Genomic DNA, 17,258 nt, shown 5'->3' with positions numbered 1-17,258 from the left:
CTTTTATATTTGCAAATATATACAGTATTTTAAAGCTGTAATTTAGGTATTTTTCATATATACTACCTTATTTTATCCTTAAGATAAATCCACAAGATATTCAGAACAAATAAAACTATTCTCAGTATCAATAGCAGAAAGAATTTGAGACTTCCAATTTGGGCTAAGATGGAGAAACGGGGACCAGACATATCCTCCTGCTTTAAATAAATACAACTCTAGTCAAAATACATGAAACAATGGTTTGAGACATTGGACAACAGGTAGCAGAGTACTATGGTCCCTCACGGAGGGACAACTTCTTCAAAAAGTGTCACAGCAACTTATCACCATCTTAAATGACAGGCCCATTTGTTTCCTTACTCATTTGCAGTCTCTGCCCTCAATAGACACTGTGGCCCCTCGCTGCCTGCACATTTCCACACCTGCTGCTCAAGGCTGCATCGAACTACAAGTTCGTTCCATCCTTCCAGGCCAGTCCCCCTTGTCAGTTAGCCAGTGGGAATTTCTGTTACTTGCAAGAAAAATGTTTTTAAAAACCTAGCTGAAACCTAATCACTGAATTTTTCAAAAAATGACCCCATAAGTTTTTTGAAAAGTAGCAATAAACTAGGTATTAGTTAAAATGATAGAAAGACATCAGAAAATAGTTTTCAAATTATTTTCCTATCCTTTGGTAAATTAAAAAAGATAAAGTGTTATATGGTGATGGACAAGAAAAAATGTACAGCTGAAATTTCACAATGATGTAAACTATTACGAACTCAATAAAAATTTTTTTAAAACAGGAAAAAAATAAAGTATGAATTAAATATATGTGTTTTACTTGTGTAATTATAACCAACTTTAAATTAGAGAAAATGCAAATAAATAAATATCTAGATAATGCCAATGCTGAATGTAAAATATTCACTGTAAAAACATCCCAATTCACATCTTGAAATTTTATCTTTTTCTCTTTGACTCTCAGTTGGGAAACTGGTAAATTAGAGGCAAACAATCTACCAGAACTGTCACTGGAACTTCTGAGGGAGAAGACTGACGATATTCTAATATTTTCCACATTATGTTATTGATGCCAGAAGAGTAAAGATGGCCCCACTCCGACCTATTAGTCAACTGCAGCACGTGGTCAGACTGCAGGATTGTGCAGCAACAGGCAAAATAAGGCTGCTGGGAAGAGCACGCTAAGGGCAGCGACCTAAAGTAAACAAGGAACACGCTCTATTTAAACGTTGGGTGGAAAATTCATTTTGAGTAAAACAGCAGCATTTACTCTGAAAACACCTCCTTACTGGGCATACAACCCTCCAAGGGCTTGTTTATTGATTTTTAAACATTAGTCATATTTACAAGTGTACTGTACTTGCAGGTTTTTGTTTAGCTTTGTTTTCTAAATAGATGGTAGGGTGTTTACCATTGACACAGCTCCGCAAGTCAGGGTAAGCGTTTGTCGACTGACGTGCAGCCGTGAACAGTCCAGCTCGGAAAGAACCAAGACAACCTGTGAATGCAAACACGTGAGATCTTAGAGCAGACACACGGAACTTCATCTGAAGTCATCCAAAACAGAAATGTCCAAAGAGTGAACTCTTTCTGCTCCTGTGGATTTATAGGATTTAGCATTCAAAACGTGAGCCCTAAATACTTCCATTCACCTTTTTGAAAAACTAAAAATCTACACACAAGATTACAAGAAATACAGAATCATCAAAAACAAGTCTGTGGAAGTCTCTCTTTGGAAAAGAATCTTAAAGCCAAAAGTGAAAAAGATCTTGGATTAGCAGGGAAATTTATTGTCACATAAATCTGTGTTCTTAATTCTGCAGCAGAGATGTGAAGTTATCCTCAAATCTGTAGACCAGGGCCTGGTTAGGAAAGTGTCTCCACTTAAGTCAGTAGAATGAGCTAGCGTCTCTGGTTGCTGTAGGCAACTCCCAGTCCTTCCAATGTTGTGTAGAGGCTAACACGATATTTGTATGATACCTCAGTATTACAAAGCAGGTTTCCCTGACCCATTTTATTCCTCACTACAACTCTAAGAAACTAGATATAGCAACCTGGCAGAAATAACAGCTGAAGTAGTAGAGATAAAATACTTATGGCCTTAAAGGAACTAGGGGTCATTTAGTGCCAACAATATAACATTTCTTAATAGCCACTGAAGATATTATATGTTACTTCATTGTACAGATAGTCACTATCTAACTGAAAAGGTGGATTTAGTTATCTTTTCCTGAGTAACAAACAACTCCCAAAATTAGTAGCTTAAAATAATCATTCTATTTTGTTCACGATCTGTGGGTCAAATATTTGGAGAGGGTTTGTTTGGGCTGTTTGTCTGCTGCGCACACTGAAGGAGCCACCTCCAACACAGCTTTGCGCTCACCTGTCTGACAGCTCAGGCTCCCTGGCCTCTCTCTCCACATGGCATGTCAAGCTTCAGGGCTTCTCCCTGTGCCGAATGTCTCTTAGCTGGTCCTAAAGCAGCGCTTCTTTCATGGCAGCTAGCTTCCAAGAGGAAGAAGGTGGAAGCTGCCAGGCCAATTAGGAGGCGTTTTGTCACTTCCACCATATTCCTTTGATCAGGCAGTCCCAGGGTCCACCCAGCTTCAAGCGGGAGGAGTGGCAAGGATAGACCCCAGATAGTGATGCGGGCGGCAAGACGACATTGCAGAAGAGTGTGTGAGGTGGAGTACATTTTACAGCCATCTTTGGAAAACACAGTTTATCACAGATGGATCCAAAGGCTCATTTGAAGTCAGTGTGTGTATTGGTTTCCTATTGGTGCTGTGACAAATTACCACAATCTTGGTGGCTTAAAACAACCCGAGTTTATTCTCTTACAGCTACAGGGATCAGAAGTCTAAAACTAAGGTGTCAGCAGGGCTGGCTCCTTCCGGAGACTTAAGGAGAGTCTGTTTCCTTGCCTTTTCAGCTGCTGGAGGCCACTTGCATTCCTTGGCTCATGGACCCGTCCTCACGTCACTCCCAACTTCTGCTTCATTGTCACATGTCCTACTACCAACCCTGATCTCCTGTCTTCCTCGCATAAGGACATTATGATTACACTGAGCCCATCCAGATAATCCAGGATAACGTCCCCATCTCTAGATCCCTTTTGTCATATAGGGTAACATTCATAGGTTCTGAGGATTAGGACATGAACATCTTTGGGGGGTCATTATTCAGCCTACCATGCTGGGTTAGAATATTTTCCCATAGAAACAAGACCTTACATCATGATGGTCTTTCTGGAGGCCAAATGAGACCTAAGCAGTTTTACATCTTGAGTATTCTTTCCCTGTGTTCATTTGTCCCTCCTCCTGAATCACCCAATCCCCAAATCAGCTTTTTCTATTGTGGATATTACATTAGGATCCTCGTCTGTGAGAAAGCCTACTTTTGCACCTCTGGACAAATTTGACAAAGAATAACAACCAAAACTTGAAAGTCTTTAGGTTGAAGGTACCAGGTAAAATGTTTCATATGGTGATCAGGATCCCAGGCTAGAGTGCAAAGTAGATTTAACCCATAAAGCAACTTTTACAGAAGTTTATAGGAATAGACGTGATCATGTGCTAATGGAAACCCGCACCCAGGATTACAGTGTGGAGAGCCAGTCGCATAGCCACCCCAAAGCAGCGCAGTACAGAGCCCTCGCTTCCCACTTCTTTCTTATTGCACAGCAGGACTGGGGGGGGAGGGGGGGTTGGAGAGAGTGAGTAGGCAGGTGAGACCTGGAGACAGGTTGTCCTAGCTTTTGTAGCCTGAAGCAGAAGAGATGGGATTAGAAACAGAAATTAGGGCCATAAGGGAGGAAAGCCTAAGAAAAAGGCACTTTCAGGAGAGGTTCCAGTGGTCAGGACAGAGTAGCCTAGAAAGAAATGTTGGTTCTATGCTATGACAGTTCCTACAAATACCTTCTATTTACTTTTTTTCCTCATTGATTTTATTAGGGACCAAACTATTGAACTCCCTTTTACCACCAAGACTGTGTTGGCTGTCTTAATTTGTCAATTTTGAAAAATAGTTCAAACAGCCATTGTCACCTAAAGAAAGGTTGTATTGGGATTACAGCAGAGCCAGAGTCCTGTAAAGTTTTCTTCTCTCCAAGAAACTACTCTACATCCCTCTTCTTTAAATCACAGAAGAGGTCATTACGTAAAAGTCTGAACGTTTGCTTGTTTTCAATTCTAAAGCAGAAAGCTGAGCTATTCATACTCCCTCTTTAATGGTACATTATCATTATTGGCCTTTGAAAAGCCCATTGCTTGCTGCTCTAAAATATATATACTCCTTTTTTTTGCTGAGGAAGATTTGCCCTGAGCTAGCATCTTGTGCCAGTCTTCCTCTATTTTCTATGTGGATCACTGCCACAACATGATGAGTAGTGTAGGTCCGCACCCCAGAACCAAACCCAGGCTGCCAAACTTAACTGCTAGGCCACGTGGATGGCCCCTATGTGCTCCTTTTCATCTCCATGTACGCTCTCATTCACCAATTAGGCAACCATTCGAATGGGTTAATATATATTTTTTCATTTGTATGTGTTCTTATGAAATACGTATTTATAATTTTGTGTTCATGAATTTTTAAATCTGTAAATGGTTGTGTTTTATGTATCACATTCTCTGACATTTCTTATTCAGTACTGTATTTTTATGATCCATCCATGCTGCTCCATATAATTTATTGTTTCTAACTGCTAAACATTACTCCATGGCATGCAACTACCATTTTTATAATCCTCTCTACCCATGAGAGATACTCAGATTGCCTCCAGTTTCCCACCCCTACAAGCAGCACTGCATGGACATCTTCATGCACGTCTCATTAATGCATGCATAAGAATTTCTTCGGGGAGCCAGCCTGGTGGCATAGTGGTTAAGTTTACACGCTCTGCATCAGCAGCCTGGGGTTTGTGGGTTCGGATTCTGGGCACAGACCTACACACCACTCATCGAGCCATGCTGTGGTGGCGTCACACATACAAAATACAGGAAGATTGGCACAGATGTTAGCTCAGGACCAATCTTTCTCAAGCAAAAAGAGGAAGATTGCCAACAAGTGTCAGCTCAGGGCCAATTTTCCTCACACACACAAAAAAATTTCTTTGGAATGGGTATCCAGGGGTTTCCAGAACTGTAGGATCATTAGATAGGTATGTACTTAGTGTCTCTCCAGAGGCACATTTCCACCAGCAGAGCATAAGAATTTCTATGTCTTGGCTTCCTAATTGTTGCCAGAATAGGTAATGAAGTGATATATTGTTTTTCTGATTTCTAGTGACAGGGAGCATATCTTCATGTCACATAAAAAATTGGGGGGTTTGTTCCTCTGAAAATTTTCTTTATTATTTTTAAACTGTTTTTCTATTGGTACTTATTGTTCATGTAGGTTTGCAGAAATTCAAACATTTATAAATCTCTCTCGTTTTGTTATCTGTCTCTTAACCTTATTTTTATGTCTGTCTTTTAAGAGAAGCTCTTAATTTTGTTGTAATCAAATTTACCAATTATTTTGCCTTATGGTTTGTGCATTTGCAGGTTTTTTTCCATGCCATTGATCACAAAAATATTTTCCCATATTTTTTCTTTAATTTCATAGTTTTACCTTGAAATTTCGGTCTTTATTCCACCTAGAATTCATCTTTATGTTGGGTGGTAGTTAGAAACCCAGATTTATTTTTCTGATTATAGTTAGCCAGTCCTCCCAACTTCATCTCCTCAGCAATTCATGGTGATTTGTGGTGTCATCTTTATCAAATATTAGGTTTCCATATATACATGAGTCTACCCCTAAACTCTTTATGTTCACTAGTCAACATGTTCTTTTGACAATATCATACGGATTTCTTTCTATAGTTTTGTAGCATTAATATTTGATGAGGTGTGTCTTCCTTTTGCATTTTTTAAGGTTTATTTAGGCATGTGTGGACTTTTATTCCATGATTTAAACACTAAAGTGAACTTACTGAATTCCTTTTAAAAAATCCAGCTGGAATTTTAAACAGGATTGCTTTGAATATATAGATTAATTTGAGAAGTGATCTCCTTATGCCATCACTCAATTCAAGATCATGAAATATCTTTCCATGATTTCAGTTCATCTTCTATATCCTTAGAGTTTTAAAATTTTCTCTATAGAGATGTTATGTAGTCTTAAGATATTTTAGATATTTTATGGGATTTGCTATTACTAATGGTATTATCTTTCATTTTCTACTAAAATATTGTTTGTACAAAGAACTATCACTGATTTTTATAGGATAGTCTTAGAATCATCTAAAAGCTTTTATGTGCTCTAATGCTTTGTCTATGGAGTCTAGTTTTTCTAGGTAGATCATCGTATCAATTACAGATAATGATAGTCATATTTTGCCTCATGACCTACACAATTCTTACTTGTTTTTCTTTCCTTATTGCATTGGCTGTAACCTCCAGTGCTTCTCTTCTTGTTCTCAATCATAAAGAGACTGTATCTAAAGTTTATCCATTAAGTATGTTTACTATAGGTTTTATTTTTCTTCCTTCCTTTCTTCCCTCCTTTCTTCCTTCTCCTTCCTTCTCCTTCCTCTCTCTCTCCCTCCATCTCTCCCTCCCTCCCTCCCTCCCTTCCTTCCTTTCTTCCTTTTCCTCTTTCTTTCTCTCATGTTGGGTGCATATTATTAGCATAACCATACATGCCAACTTGCCCAGGACAGTCCTATTTTATTCTTTTTTACTTGGCACTTATCTAGTATAGTATTAGTACTGGACAAAAGTGTTAAAATTTGGAAGATAAATTATTTGGTTATTCTACACATAATCATTACCAAGCTCAGAAAGTTCTCTTATAATCAGTTTGCCAAACGTTTTTACCACAATTAAATGTTGGACTTTATCAACTTCTTTTTCTGTATGAACTAAGATAACAATATGCTATTTATGTGGAGAATTACTCTGATAGATTTTCTGATGCTAAACCATCCTTGAATTTCTGGAATAAGCCCTACATTATCATAATATATTATTTTAATATACTTTAGATTAGACTGAATATCATTTTATTTAAAATTACTTCATAAATAAAAAGGAATTATGTTTTTATTTCCTTGCGTTGTTCTCATTTGGTTTTAGAATCAGGATTATATCAGACTTTTTCATAATAAGTTCACAGCATAGAGTCTTTTTCTATTTTCTATGACAACTTTAAAGAGAGAATTTAACAATTTCTTTAAATTTGGAAGAGATCATCTGTAAAGCACCTGGGTCTGGATTTGGGGGAAAATACAGAGAAGCGGGCTTTAATCAAGGTTTTGGCTTGTTTAGTACTTATTTGTATACCCAAGTTCTGTATTTCCTCCCTTGAAATTACAGATGTTTTATATTTTTCTAAGAATGTATCCATTTTATCATTTCCAAACATATTTTGGTATAGCTGTTTGTAATATTTTATGATTATCTTTTGTCATATTTTGTGATTATATTTTATTTTATGATTACCTTTATTTTACGATTATAAATACAAACCATGTTGGGTTTATAGTATTTCCCCCTTTTTATCCTATACTTTGTATTTTGGCATTTCCTCTTTCCATTTTTTCTTTTTCCTTGATTATTATTGCCAGAGGCCAGTCTAATCTACCAACCTTTTCAAAGACTGAGATTTTGCTTTTGTTAATCCTCTCTTTTGTTTTCTATTTAACTTACTTCTATTGCTATTTTTGTTACTTCCTTATTTCTTATAACTCAGTGTTTGCTCTATTATACTTTTAAAAAATAGTCTTGATTTGAATGCTTAGATCATTTTTTAAATACTCGTGTCTGTCGTCTTACTGCTGCCTCAGCAGTCAGCACCTCAATCCCCACACGCACCAGGTCAGGCCAGCCTTCAATCTGCCACAGTTCCTCATATTTCTTGTTTTTCATTTTATTTTGTTACTATTAGTGCCTGGAATGCTATAATTTCTCTTGAGGTGATTCCAAGAGAAGGAGTCAGCAGTCTGTGCTAATTCACCAATTTGGCAAGATCTAGAAACTAAAAATTATTTCTAAAGTTTATACTTAGGCTCAGAATTTAGCATTCTTCCCAAGAAGTTTCTCTCTCATTAATAGCATCATCCAATGTATCAGATGATATTTTAAAGGTTTATATAGATAATAGAGATATTTATTCTATTTTCTAAGGAAAAGAACACAACTTAAAAAATTACATTTATATAATGAAATCCAAAGTATTTCTGTCCAAATTCCATGTTTTCAATGCAGAACATGGGACATGTGGATAGACTGAAGTGCTTTCTGAACTCCTGAAACTCTAAATCTAAATATTGTCCAGAAAGTATGGGTTAGTTAGTGGTCTGCTTCCTTGGGTGTCCTCACCTCGCTGTAAGGAGCTCCATGCAGGAGCTGTGGTAATTAGTGAAGTTACTGTTAGGCTTACCAGCGGCAGGATTATAAAGGTTTGTGAGGGTTTTTTTTCCAATTAGGGCCACTGGACTACAGAATATACAAATCAAAGACAGAAAAGTTTAACTTATGTAGAATATTTCTTTTCTGTTTTCAATAGGGGAGTTCATTGCATATGCCTATATATAAATAAACTAAAATGTAAAATTTAAATAAAAAGTAATTAAAAGTATTTTTTGTTTCACAATATAGGTCAGTTAAATAATAATACTTTACTTTTGAGGAAAGTCTTATGCAGTAAGAAGTCTATCTACATAAATACACTTACTTGTTATTCCCAACAGCTTGAAGTTAGAAAATACAGTTATAGTGTATATTTAAATACAGAACTTGAAAAATTAAATAACTTGCTTAACCTGATACTAACTTAACAGAACTAAACAGTAGAAATGTTTAGTTCTGGGCCTAGAACCCACGTCTTATTTATTTATTTTTTAGTACTTGGTTTTTCTACCATGCTTCCAAATAAGATAGGCAAAGAGAAAAGAAAGTTGGGTGGCTGGACTGGCCTGGTGGTGTAGTGGTTATGTTCGTGTGCTCTGCTTTGGTGGTCCAGAGTTCACAGGCCCAGATCCCAGGCTCAGACCTAGCACCGCTCATCATGCCATGCTGTGGTGGCATCCAACATAAAATAAACGAAGATTGCCACAGATGTCAGCTCAGCAACAATCTTCCTCAAGCAAACAGAGGAAGACTGGCAACAGATGTTAGTTCCTCAGGGCCAATCTTTGTCACCAAAAAGAAATAAAAAAAGAAAGAAAGTTGGGTGGAGCCAGAAAAGAGTAAGTTGAGAGGGATAAAAGAGAAAAAGAAAAACATCTTATCTAAGTAACTTCCCCAAAACACATAATGTAGTATTAAAATGATATTTATCTTTATCCAAATGTACTCTGTGATCAAAGGTCTATATCTTCTAGAGTAATGAAGCCTGCAGAAACACAGCTTCATTACATAGACCTAGGAAACAAGGATTAATATTATATTTTTTAATGCACCTTATAATTTTTAAGATTCAAATAGTCTATTTTTATTATAAAATATTCTAACTCCTACCTAAAATAATCTTGATATTGTATCTTGTCTCCACTTTAACAATGCAAACGCTTAGTTTTTGCTTATAAAGTGAGTCATGTATAACTTTACAAAAAAAAGAGATGTTTTTCATGGATGCACATCAATATCCCACTTTCCTTTTAAGATACGGCAGCTTAAAGCTTTAGAAAATCTTGTTGCATTTTCATAAATAGAGACAAATAATATTGCTACACAATTTTTATAGTATCCTCTTTCCAAATTCAAATGAAATTGTTTAAGTCTGTTATTCAGAGCTGGAAAAAGGAAGGAGAGAAAGAGAATGGGAATCAAGGAGAAGTCAGGGAAGAAAAACCAAGAGAATGAGCATGAAATATTTTATGAGAGCTATGGAAACATCGCCGAATTTTATTTCTTGTTAGAAACTTGGTAGGTAACTTGCTACTACCCACATGACAAATGAAAAAACTGTGGCTCATAAAGGTTAAATAATTCTAAGACTTTTCAGGAGATAAATGTTAGATTGGAGATAAAAAGAAATTATAGTAAATCAACTGGAAAACACCCAGCAGCCTACAGAACAGAAATGGGTCACGACACAGAGTTCTAAAGAGAGACATCACTGAACTGACGTCCTGTGGCAGATGAGAGGGTGAAACGAGACGCAGCAGATTACAGTTGGTCTCCTTGGCTCAGGATGTGCCACACAAATAAGATTCACATTCTCGTGGACACTCAAAAACTAGAAGAGTAACCACTTCAGGAGCTATGAAAAACAGCACTTTGTTCTAAAAGTGTCTTTTCCCAAATAATGTTGGGCTCCTGTCTTGTTAACTGTCCTGAAGGGCTAATATAAATACATACCATCATTTCAATGTGAGGCTCCCCAGAAGGAGGGGAAGGGATAAACATTCCCTTATCTACACACGGTCCCTGGTGTCTCAGCATGGGTACTCAGACACAAAACAAGAACAAACAAAAGTCACAACCTAAACTATCAGTAAATACTGAAATTTCAAGAGAAATGAGGGTTTAATATAAATAGTCATTTGCAAAATTGTATTAACAATTTTAAGCTGCATAGTTATTAATGTATATCAGAGTGCATTTCTACTTTTTTCTTCAAGTAAATCTTGCTTGATTGGAGCCTCAAGTTGGCTAGGATGAGAGTAGGGTGAAAACATGCACAGATGGGACTATTCTGAGCCTAAAAGGGGAGGGAGAGCACATCTCTCCGGGCTGGACCCAGAGAGCATCCCAAGAGAAGGAGGTGTACAAATTACACTCCGCTTTTATTGTCCGGAAATGCTGACAACTCTCCCAAGAAAAATTAATAAAATATTTCTATATTTGCTTAAGGCAAACTGAAGTTTATCTTTAATAGACGTTTAGTTGAAATCATCTAATCTATCTGGGTGTAGAAATGCTATTTCACTCCTTGAGAGTCCAGAACTGTATCCAAAAGCAAAGCTTAGGTAGGATATTGCAGAGAATGATGAAATGGTGTTGCAAAGAGAGGACATTTAAATAATTATTACTTATGTCATAAGCTCTGGGCAGTACAGAGATCTTTGCTCTCATTAAAAGACTACCTGTGAAAACTCACATACTTATAAAGAATGTTCTAGTACCTAAATATAACTTTGCATCAGCCCAATGACTCTTTATGAGAAAGGCACAAGAACATAAAAGACCAAAAGTCAAAATGCCACATGGTAATTAAAGAACCATTCCAAATTTGTCTACATGGCTTTTAATAAAAGGACAGTAAAACTGCGTATAGAATGTGATCTTCCGCCCGCGGCTCATGAACTTGTTTTGAACGGAATGCACACAGGTGGAGGGTGAGACTTGGTCATATCTAAGTTCCATTCCATTTCTGAGATTATATGACTGAGAGCCTTTGAACTTACCTAAATATTTTGGATAAAAATATTCCTAGAAAGAAAGAAAATAAAAATATATCTTAGCAAACTTAAATTTCACTATAGAGTTAAAATTTAATTTTAAAATGTGTTTTTATATTAAAGATACAAATAAATTACATATAACTTTCATTTTCAATTATAATATAGCATTTTTCTATAGTAAAATATACCAGAAGTAGATAACTAATAACATTAAGTCAACAAGATGCTTAGGCTTAAAGCAATATTGATCAATTAAATCATGTTTCAAAAGCTTTTAATCTGAAAACAGGTTCTATTGAAAATGTTAAATGTAATCACATATGCCCCCTTTTGGTAAATCCTTTAATTTTTCCATAATGATTACAGACCCATTTGATAAATTTCATGTCATACTGATTACACAAACTAGATTCAATGTTGAATAACAATGACATAATTTGAACTGAATTAAAGCGGACATTTATCTTTTAGTATCTTACATACATGTAATACCTTACTTGTAAATTGATTATGTACCAAAAGTTTCCCTGCAAATTAGTAATCTGGACTAAGGAATGTACTTTACCAAAAGGAGAAAAATGTTAAAAATGATTTCTGATGATAAGGTTCACAGGCTAGTTCACAAAAGTCTTCTTAAGCCATAATACATCTAATGTGCAGCATTATTAGCACAAGAACACCACATGAGAAACCAGTGTTTCTACACAAAAACATACTCAAGTACAGAACATAACTTCATCCAATACACAGTTAAAGTGCTCACTCTTTCCTCCTCTCACACATAAACCTACCTATCTACTAGTTAATAAGGATGGGATCTCCCACCAAGTAATTCAGGCAGAGGTGTTGTCTTCTACAGAACAAAAGCCAAGAGCGTAAGCAACAACAAATGTGTTCAAAAGGAGAGGGTGTGATGGTGAAAGGAATATGTTAGAGACAATGGGAAGGGAAGAAATGGGTAGAGATGGAAGATGTGGACTGGGGTATTAGGGATGTGGACGGGGAGAGGCTGGGTCAGGACAGAAAGTGAGAAGCAGTAACAAATTTCTTTTTCATGTCTTCCATTTCTTCCTTACTCTCCCTATCATCTCAGTCTCTTCTGTCAATAACATCATTGTCAGAATGAGTGCAGGAAAGGAAGCACATCAATGAGTTTCTCTTTCCCACTCTTTCCTTCCTCTCTATGCCTTCTGCCTCACTCCTCATTTGCTAATTTGAGGCTGAGCTCTAAGAACTTGGGTACAGTGTTAGAAATACATACTCAAGTAGCTATGGGTGATACAGTAATATGATGTCTTGGGCATGCAGGTTTGCCTTAAAATGTTCCAACAAAACAAAGCAAAAATTTGGAGTGGGTGGGGTACAGAATAGGCAAAACAAGAATGGCAGATTGTTGATAACTGTTGAGGGGAGGTAGGCATATTGGAGTTCATTATTTTGTTCTACTTTGGGATGTATTTTCAGTTCTCATAATAAAAAGAAATGTGTGCGTTTTTTTTGTGTGTGCATGTGTGTATGTGTATTTGTTTCCTACACAATGAACACTCATATATTGTGTGGAATAAAATATTTTTGTCTTGTCAATTGTTTATGCACAAAAAGCAACAAAACTAAGAGGGAAACATTTTGATTCAATCCCAGAGAGTATTAAAAACAAATCTTTGGGTACCTTGGGAAAAATTCCCTTTGAACCTATTAGAGTAGGTGGAGATACAAGGATTAAAGAGCATCCCAGAGAACACAGGTCTCACTGTCTTGGGCAAGTTCTCTGAGTACAGACAAATGGTTCCTGCTCACTCTCTCCCAACTAGTCTCACGTCCCGGGAGCCACGGCGGAGATAAGGGAGGTACTTTGCACGTTTTCTCCCTCATCTCCTTTTGGTTACACAGTTCACCTCAGGGAAAATATCTGAGGTAACCTGAAGGTTATCAAACTGGAATTCTCAAGGTCATCCTCACCCTAATTCTTAGAGGCACTATTTATACTCCTGCTATCCACAGGACATGTTACAGAACATCCTTCTCTAGGAAAATTAGGGGATTATACAAAAGGTCTAGGGGTCCTCTATTTCTGGATTATATTTAGGAGTCTTTATGATTAGATTCTTCTAGACTAACTTGGAAAAATTTCTACATGAAAGATATAAATTCTAACCCCAGGGGTTGTGGATGATATGAAATGGGCTCTGGAAACTCCCCAAGGGTTTATGGAATAATTTATACTGAGAGAACACAGTACTGTAAAGAATTCTTCAGTAAGCATTCACTGAGTGCCTATTACGTGCCAAGCTCTGGATTAGAGGGTCTATTTTCTAAAGCCTGGTTAAAAACGCCAAAGGAGAGATTTAAGGAAGGATAGCGATAACAATGCAATCACACACACATGTGCGCACACGCACACACTATACTCGGGATGTCTCCCCCTCCACCCAATACTAACAAATTCTGGTTGCAAGAAAGTAATTATAAACTCTTGAGGTCAATACCATTTTCTGACAATTAGGTATAATTGAATTGTATTTTGGTCAGAGCACATTGCTTTTGGAGAGAGTGTCCTCCTAACAAGCCCACTTTCTTTTGAAGGTACTTCCTCCTGAAAGGCTTCAGTGGTCACATGTGGAAGGTGATAGACTCCTTCACTAACTTTAAAAAGGAACACAAGGGAACAGAGACTCAAGCTGGAAATGTCCCATCTGTAACTGTATGTCTAGGTATGCTAACTTACTAGTTTTCATGAATTCTTACCGTTTCAGGGATATTTTCGAAGATCTCCCTGGCTTCTTCTTTATTGCACAGTTCTTCAATGCATTCTCTTTCAAGATTACCCTTTTTGGTTTCTTCAAGAATAGAATTTGCACGGCGTTTCCTAACCAGGACTTGTGAAGCATGTTGCTTTGACAAAACTAAAGGAAAAATAAGTTTATATGAATAAATCTTTCATTTCTCCACCTATATTATTCTACTAAACAATGATGATTAAAATCATTTTCTGCCTGTGAATTGTATGACCTTTAAAATCAGTACGGTTGAACTGAGAAAAAATGCAGATACGTAAGCTCTTCAGTTCACAAATCAGAGCAGGTTGCTGTGCACCTACAGAACGTGTATAATGACCTACACAAATTACTCAAGCCTGTGCTTGAGGTCCAAGTACCAGACGGTATTTAATGTTTCCCATATCATGACCACATTGAAAAAGCATCATGCTACAACAGCCACATCAGCCGTGGCCACACCATCTTTAAAGCCAGAGTAACAAACTCTTTCAATTTTAACGGGAAACTTGCATGGTCTCTGTGGAGACAGAGATCCAGTCAGCTATTTAAAAGATGTCTGATAGGGTAAAACACTTGATTATTCATACAAACAAGAGAATAAAAACTCATGGAAAAAGGAAGACTTTGTGCAAAGTACAAAAAATAGAAGGCAAAGAGAAAAACATCGGTAACTTCAACTACATAAAAAATTTTAAACAGTTGAAGAACAGCAACAAAAATAACATGACAAACTTCAACATCAAGCAACAGATTGGAGGAAAATATCTGCATCATATAGAATAGAAAAAATTACATCCAGAAGTTATAAGCAACTTTTGCAAATTAAAAAAAGCAAACAATAAGCCAACTGATACAGGAATATATGCAAGATTAAATACAAAATGATTTAAATAGTATAAACAAAATGTAAGCAAAAACATACAAAGAAAATCATATAAACTACAGAAAAATAATTTAAATGAGCAATAAAAATGTGAAAAGATGTTCAATGCAAACTTTAAAAAATAATTAGATTTTTGCCTATTAGATTTAGAAAAATTTAAAAGACTGATAATATCAACTTTGATGAGGGCAAAGGGAAACTGTATTCTTGTACATTGGTGATAGGAATTTAACTGGTAAGCATCATTGGAAGGTACTTCGGTAATATCTGAAAATTTAAAGCACATTTACTATTCAGTTCAACAATTCTGCTTCCAACTATGTCCTACACATATGCACCTGTGCTGGAAAGGGCATGTATAGAATGTTTATTGACAGATTGTTCATAATATGAAAAAATTAGAAACAACCTAAATAACTATCAAGAAGGAAATGGAAAAATAAGCTATAATACATCCGTACTGTGTAATGATATGCAGCTATTAAAAGGAAAGAAGATGCTCTTGTACTGAAGATGTCCAAGACATATTATTAAGTTTAAAAACACAAATTGTGGAATGCACACCTATAGCATAATCCTATGTACATCAGCCATACTTGTAGATCTGTAAATACCATGTGGACAAACACACAGAAAAGAGTTTAGAAAGACCCTCAAACTACTGATTGCAATTATATTTGAAGAATGGAGAGTATGAAGTTTTGGTTTATTATTTCAGTAAGTGAATAGAATACTGTTTTTCTTACCTTTTTTAATATAATTTATTTAATTGTAAGTTTATGTAATTTAATCGTTTTAAACAGCTATGCTTAACAGCTGGCTCACAAAATTCCTGAAAATTTAACAACTGGCCTGTGTGAGCCAGTATAAGCTGACTCCAGCACACCACTGCAAAATTTACCATTTTCTACTCAGGAAAGTAATATGGCTGCATTGCAGGAAATTTGGAAAACACAGAAACACACAAAGAAAAAGTCACCCATACCAGTGTTTTTTAATTGGAATTTTTTTTTATTGGAAATTTTAAAAGCACAAATAAAATCTACAAAAAATTTTTTTAATTCTGATTTTAACCACAAGTGATTCTTTCACTAAGATGATAAGCAAATAATATAAACAGCTAAATTTATTTTTCTGTTATTTCTCTTATTACCTGGTAAATAATAAGAGATAAATACTCAAAAGCTGACAATACAAGGAAGAAAAGGAAAAGCAAAAGGACTAATTAATCAACAATCATCATAATTATTAGTTGAATAATTGAACAACTTTCAACAGTGAAGTAAGTAGTGTTACTTTATTTCTCTTACTTGCCAAAACAGAAGTTTAAATGTGATGACTAAGTAAATAAACTGTTTGGGTTACATTTTTAACCCAACCTGACCATTTTTATCACTATTCATTAAGATAAAGATTAAATCAAGGCTGTGTGTCTAAAAGACACCATTCTGTGAGCACACTGCCCGCCAAGCATATTACTGACGGGTAAACGGCAGCCCATGTGAACGAGTCTGACATGGGCGATTATCTCTTCATCTGAAGTAGTTTTAAGCTATTTTACAATAAACATAGCAAAAACGTGGCTCTTCTGAACTTCAAAGCAAATATATTAGTCTTTCTGGGAAAACAATGACACTTTCTTTGAAAGATGAATACATTGATGCAATAACAAAAAATCAAGGTCAAATGCACTTAGAAACAAACCATAAACACCACTCTTTGGCATTTGTTCCTCACAGAATATTAAGTTTTGGACTTGAGAGTTTAATACTGATATTTAAGCATACCTCCTTCCCTATAAAGGCCCCCACTGCAGGCCACAGACCAGGTGTAATAACATACGCTAGATTCATGTTTGTGAAAGGGGAAGTTCTCAACTGTCCAGGGAGAACAAGGCAGTGGTTTAAAGGAAAGCCCACATGAATTTATAAAACTAGAAGGAAACATACTAACTGCCATCATTTCAGAGATGATGAGACTCAGGTAAAGAGCATGCAAGATGTTTGCCTTAAGTTACAAAGCTAATAGGCAGCAAAAGTCCGACAGATCACAGGCATCCCAATGCTCAGACACGTGATTACCACCTGCTGCTGCTCAGAAACAGGCACAAGTCCCATTGACTCCATTGACAAGAGGAATGTTAAAAAGAATTGTTACACCTGTGACCTAAAGGATCCTGATGCTAACAATAAAATAATTTTGT

General features: G+C 36.2%; 1 protein-coding gene across 1 annotated transcript in view; it reads right to left on the bottom strand.

Annotated features, from left to right (window-relative positions):
- PROS1 (protein S) overlaps positions 1-17,258 on the bottom strand; it is a 67,353-nt gene that overhangs the window by 26,800 nt on the left and 23,295 nt on the right. Inside the window, exons 2-4 of the mRNA XM_008538255.2 lie at positions 14,141-14,298; positions 11,399-11,423; positions 1,418-1,504 (exon numbers count right to left, since the gene is read on the bottom strand). Coding sequence (XP_008536477.2) covers positions 1,418-1,504; positions 11,399-11,423; positions 14,141-14,298 — 270 coding nt within the window. The remainder of the gene's footprint in view (positions 1-1,417; positions 1,505-11,398; positions 11,424-14,140; positions 14,299-17,258) is intronic.

Source organism: Equus przewalskii, chromosome 18 (assembly GCF_037783145.1).
Source record: "Equus przewalskii isolate Varuska chromosome 18, EquPr2, whole genome shotgun sequence".
Classification (NCBI taxonomy): Eukaryota; Metazoa; Chordata; class Mammalia; order Perissodactyla; family Equidae; genus Equus; species Equus przewalskii.
The sequence above is the reverse complement of the archived record's forward strand: the minus strand, read 5'-3'. Positions and strand labels throughout refer to the sequence as shown.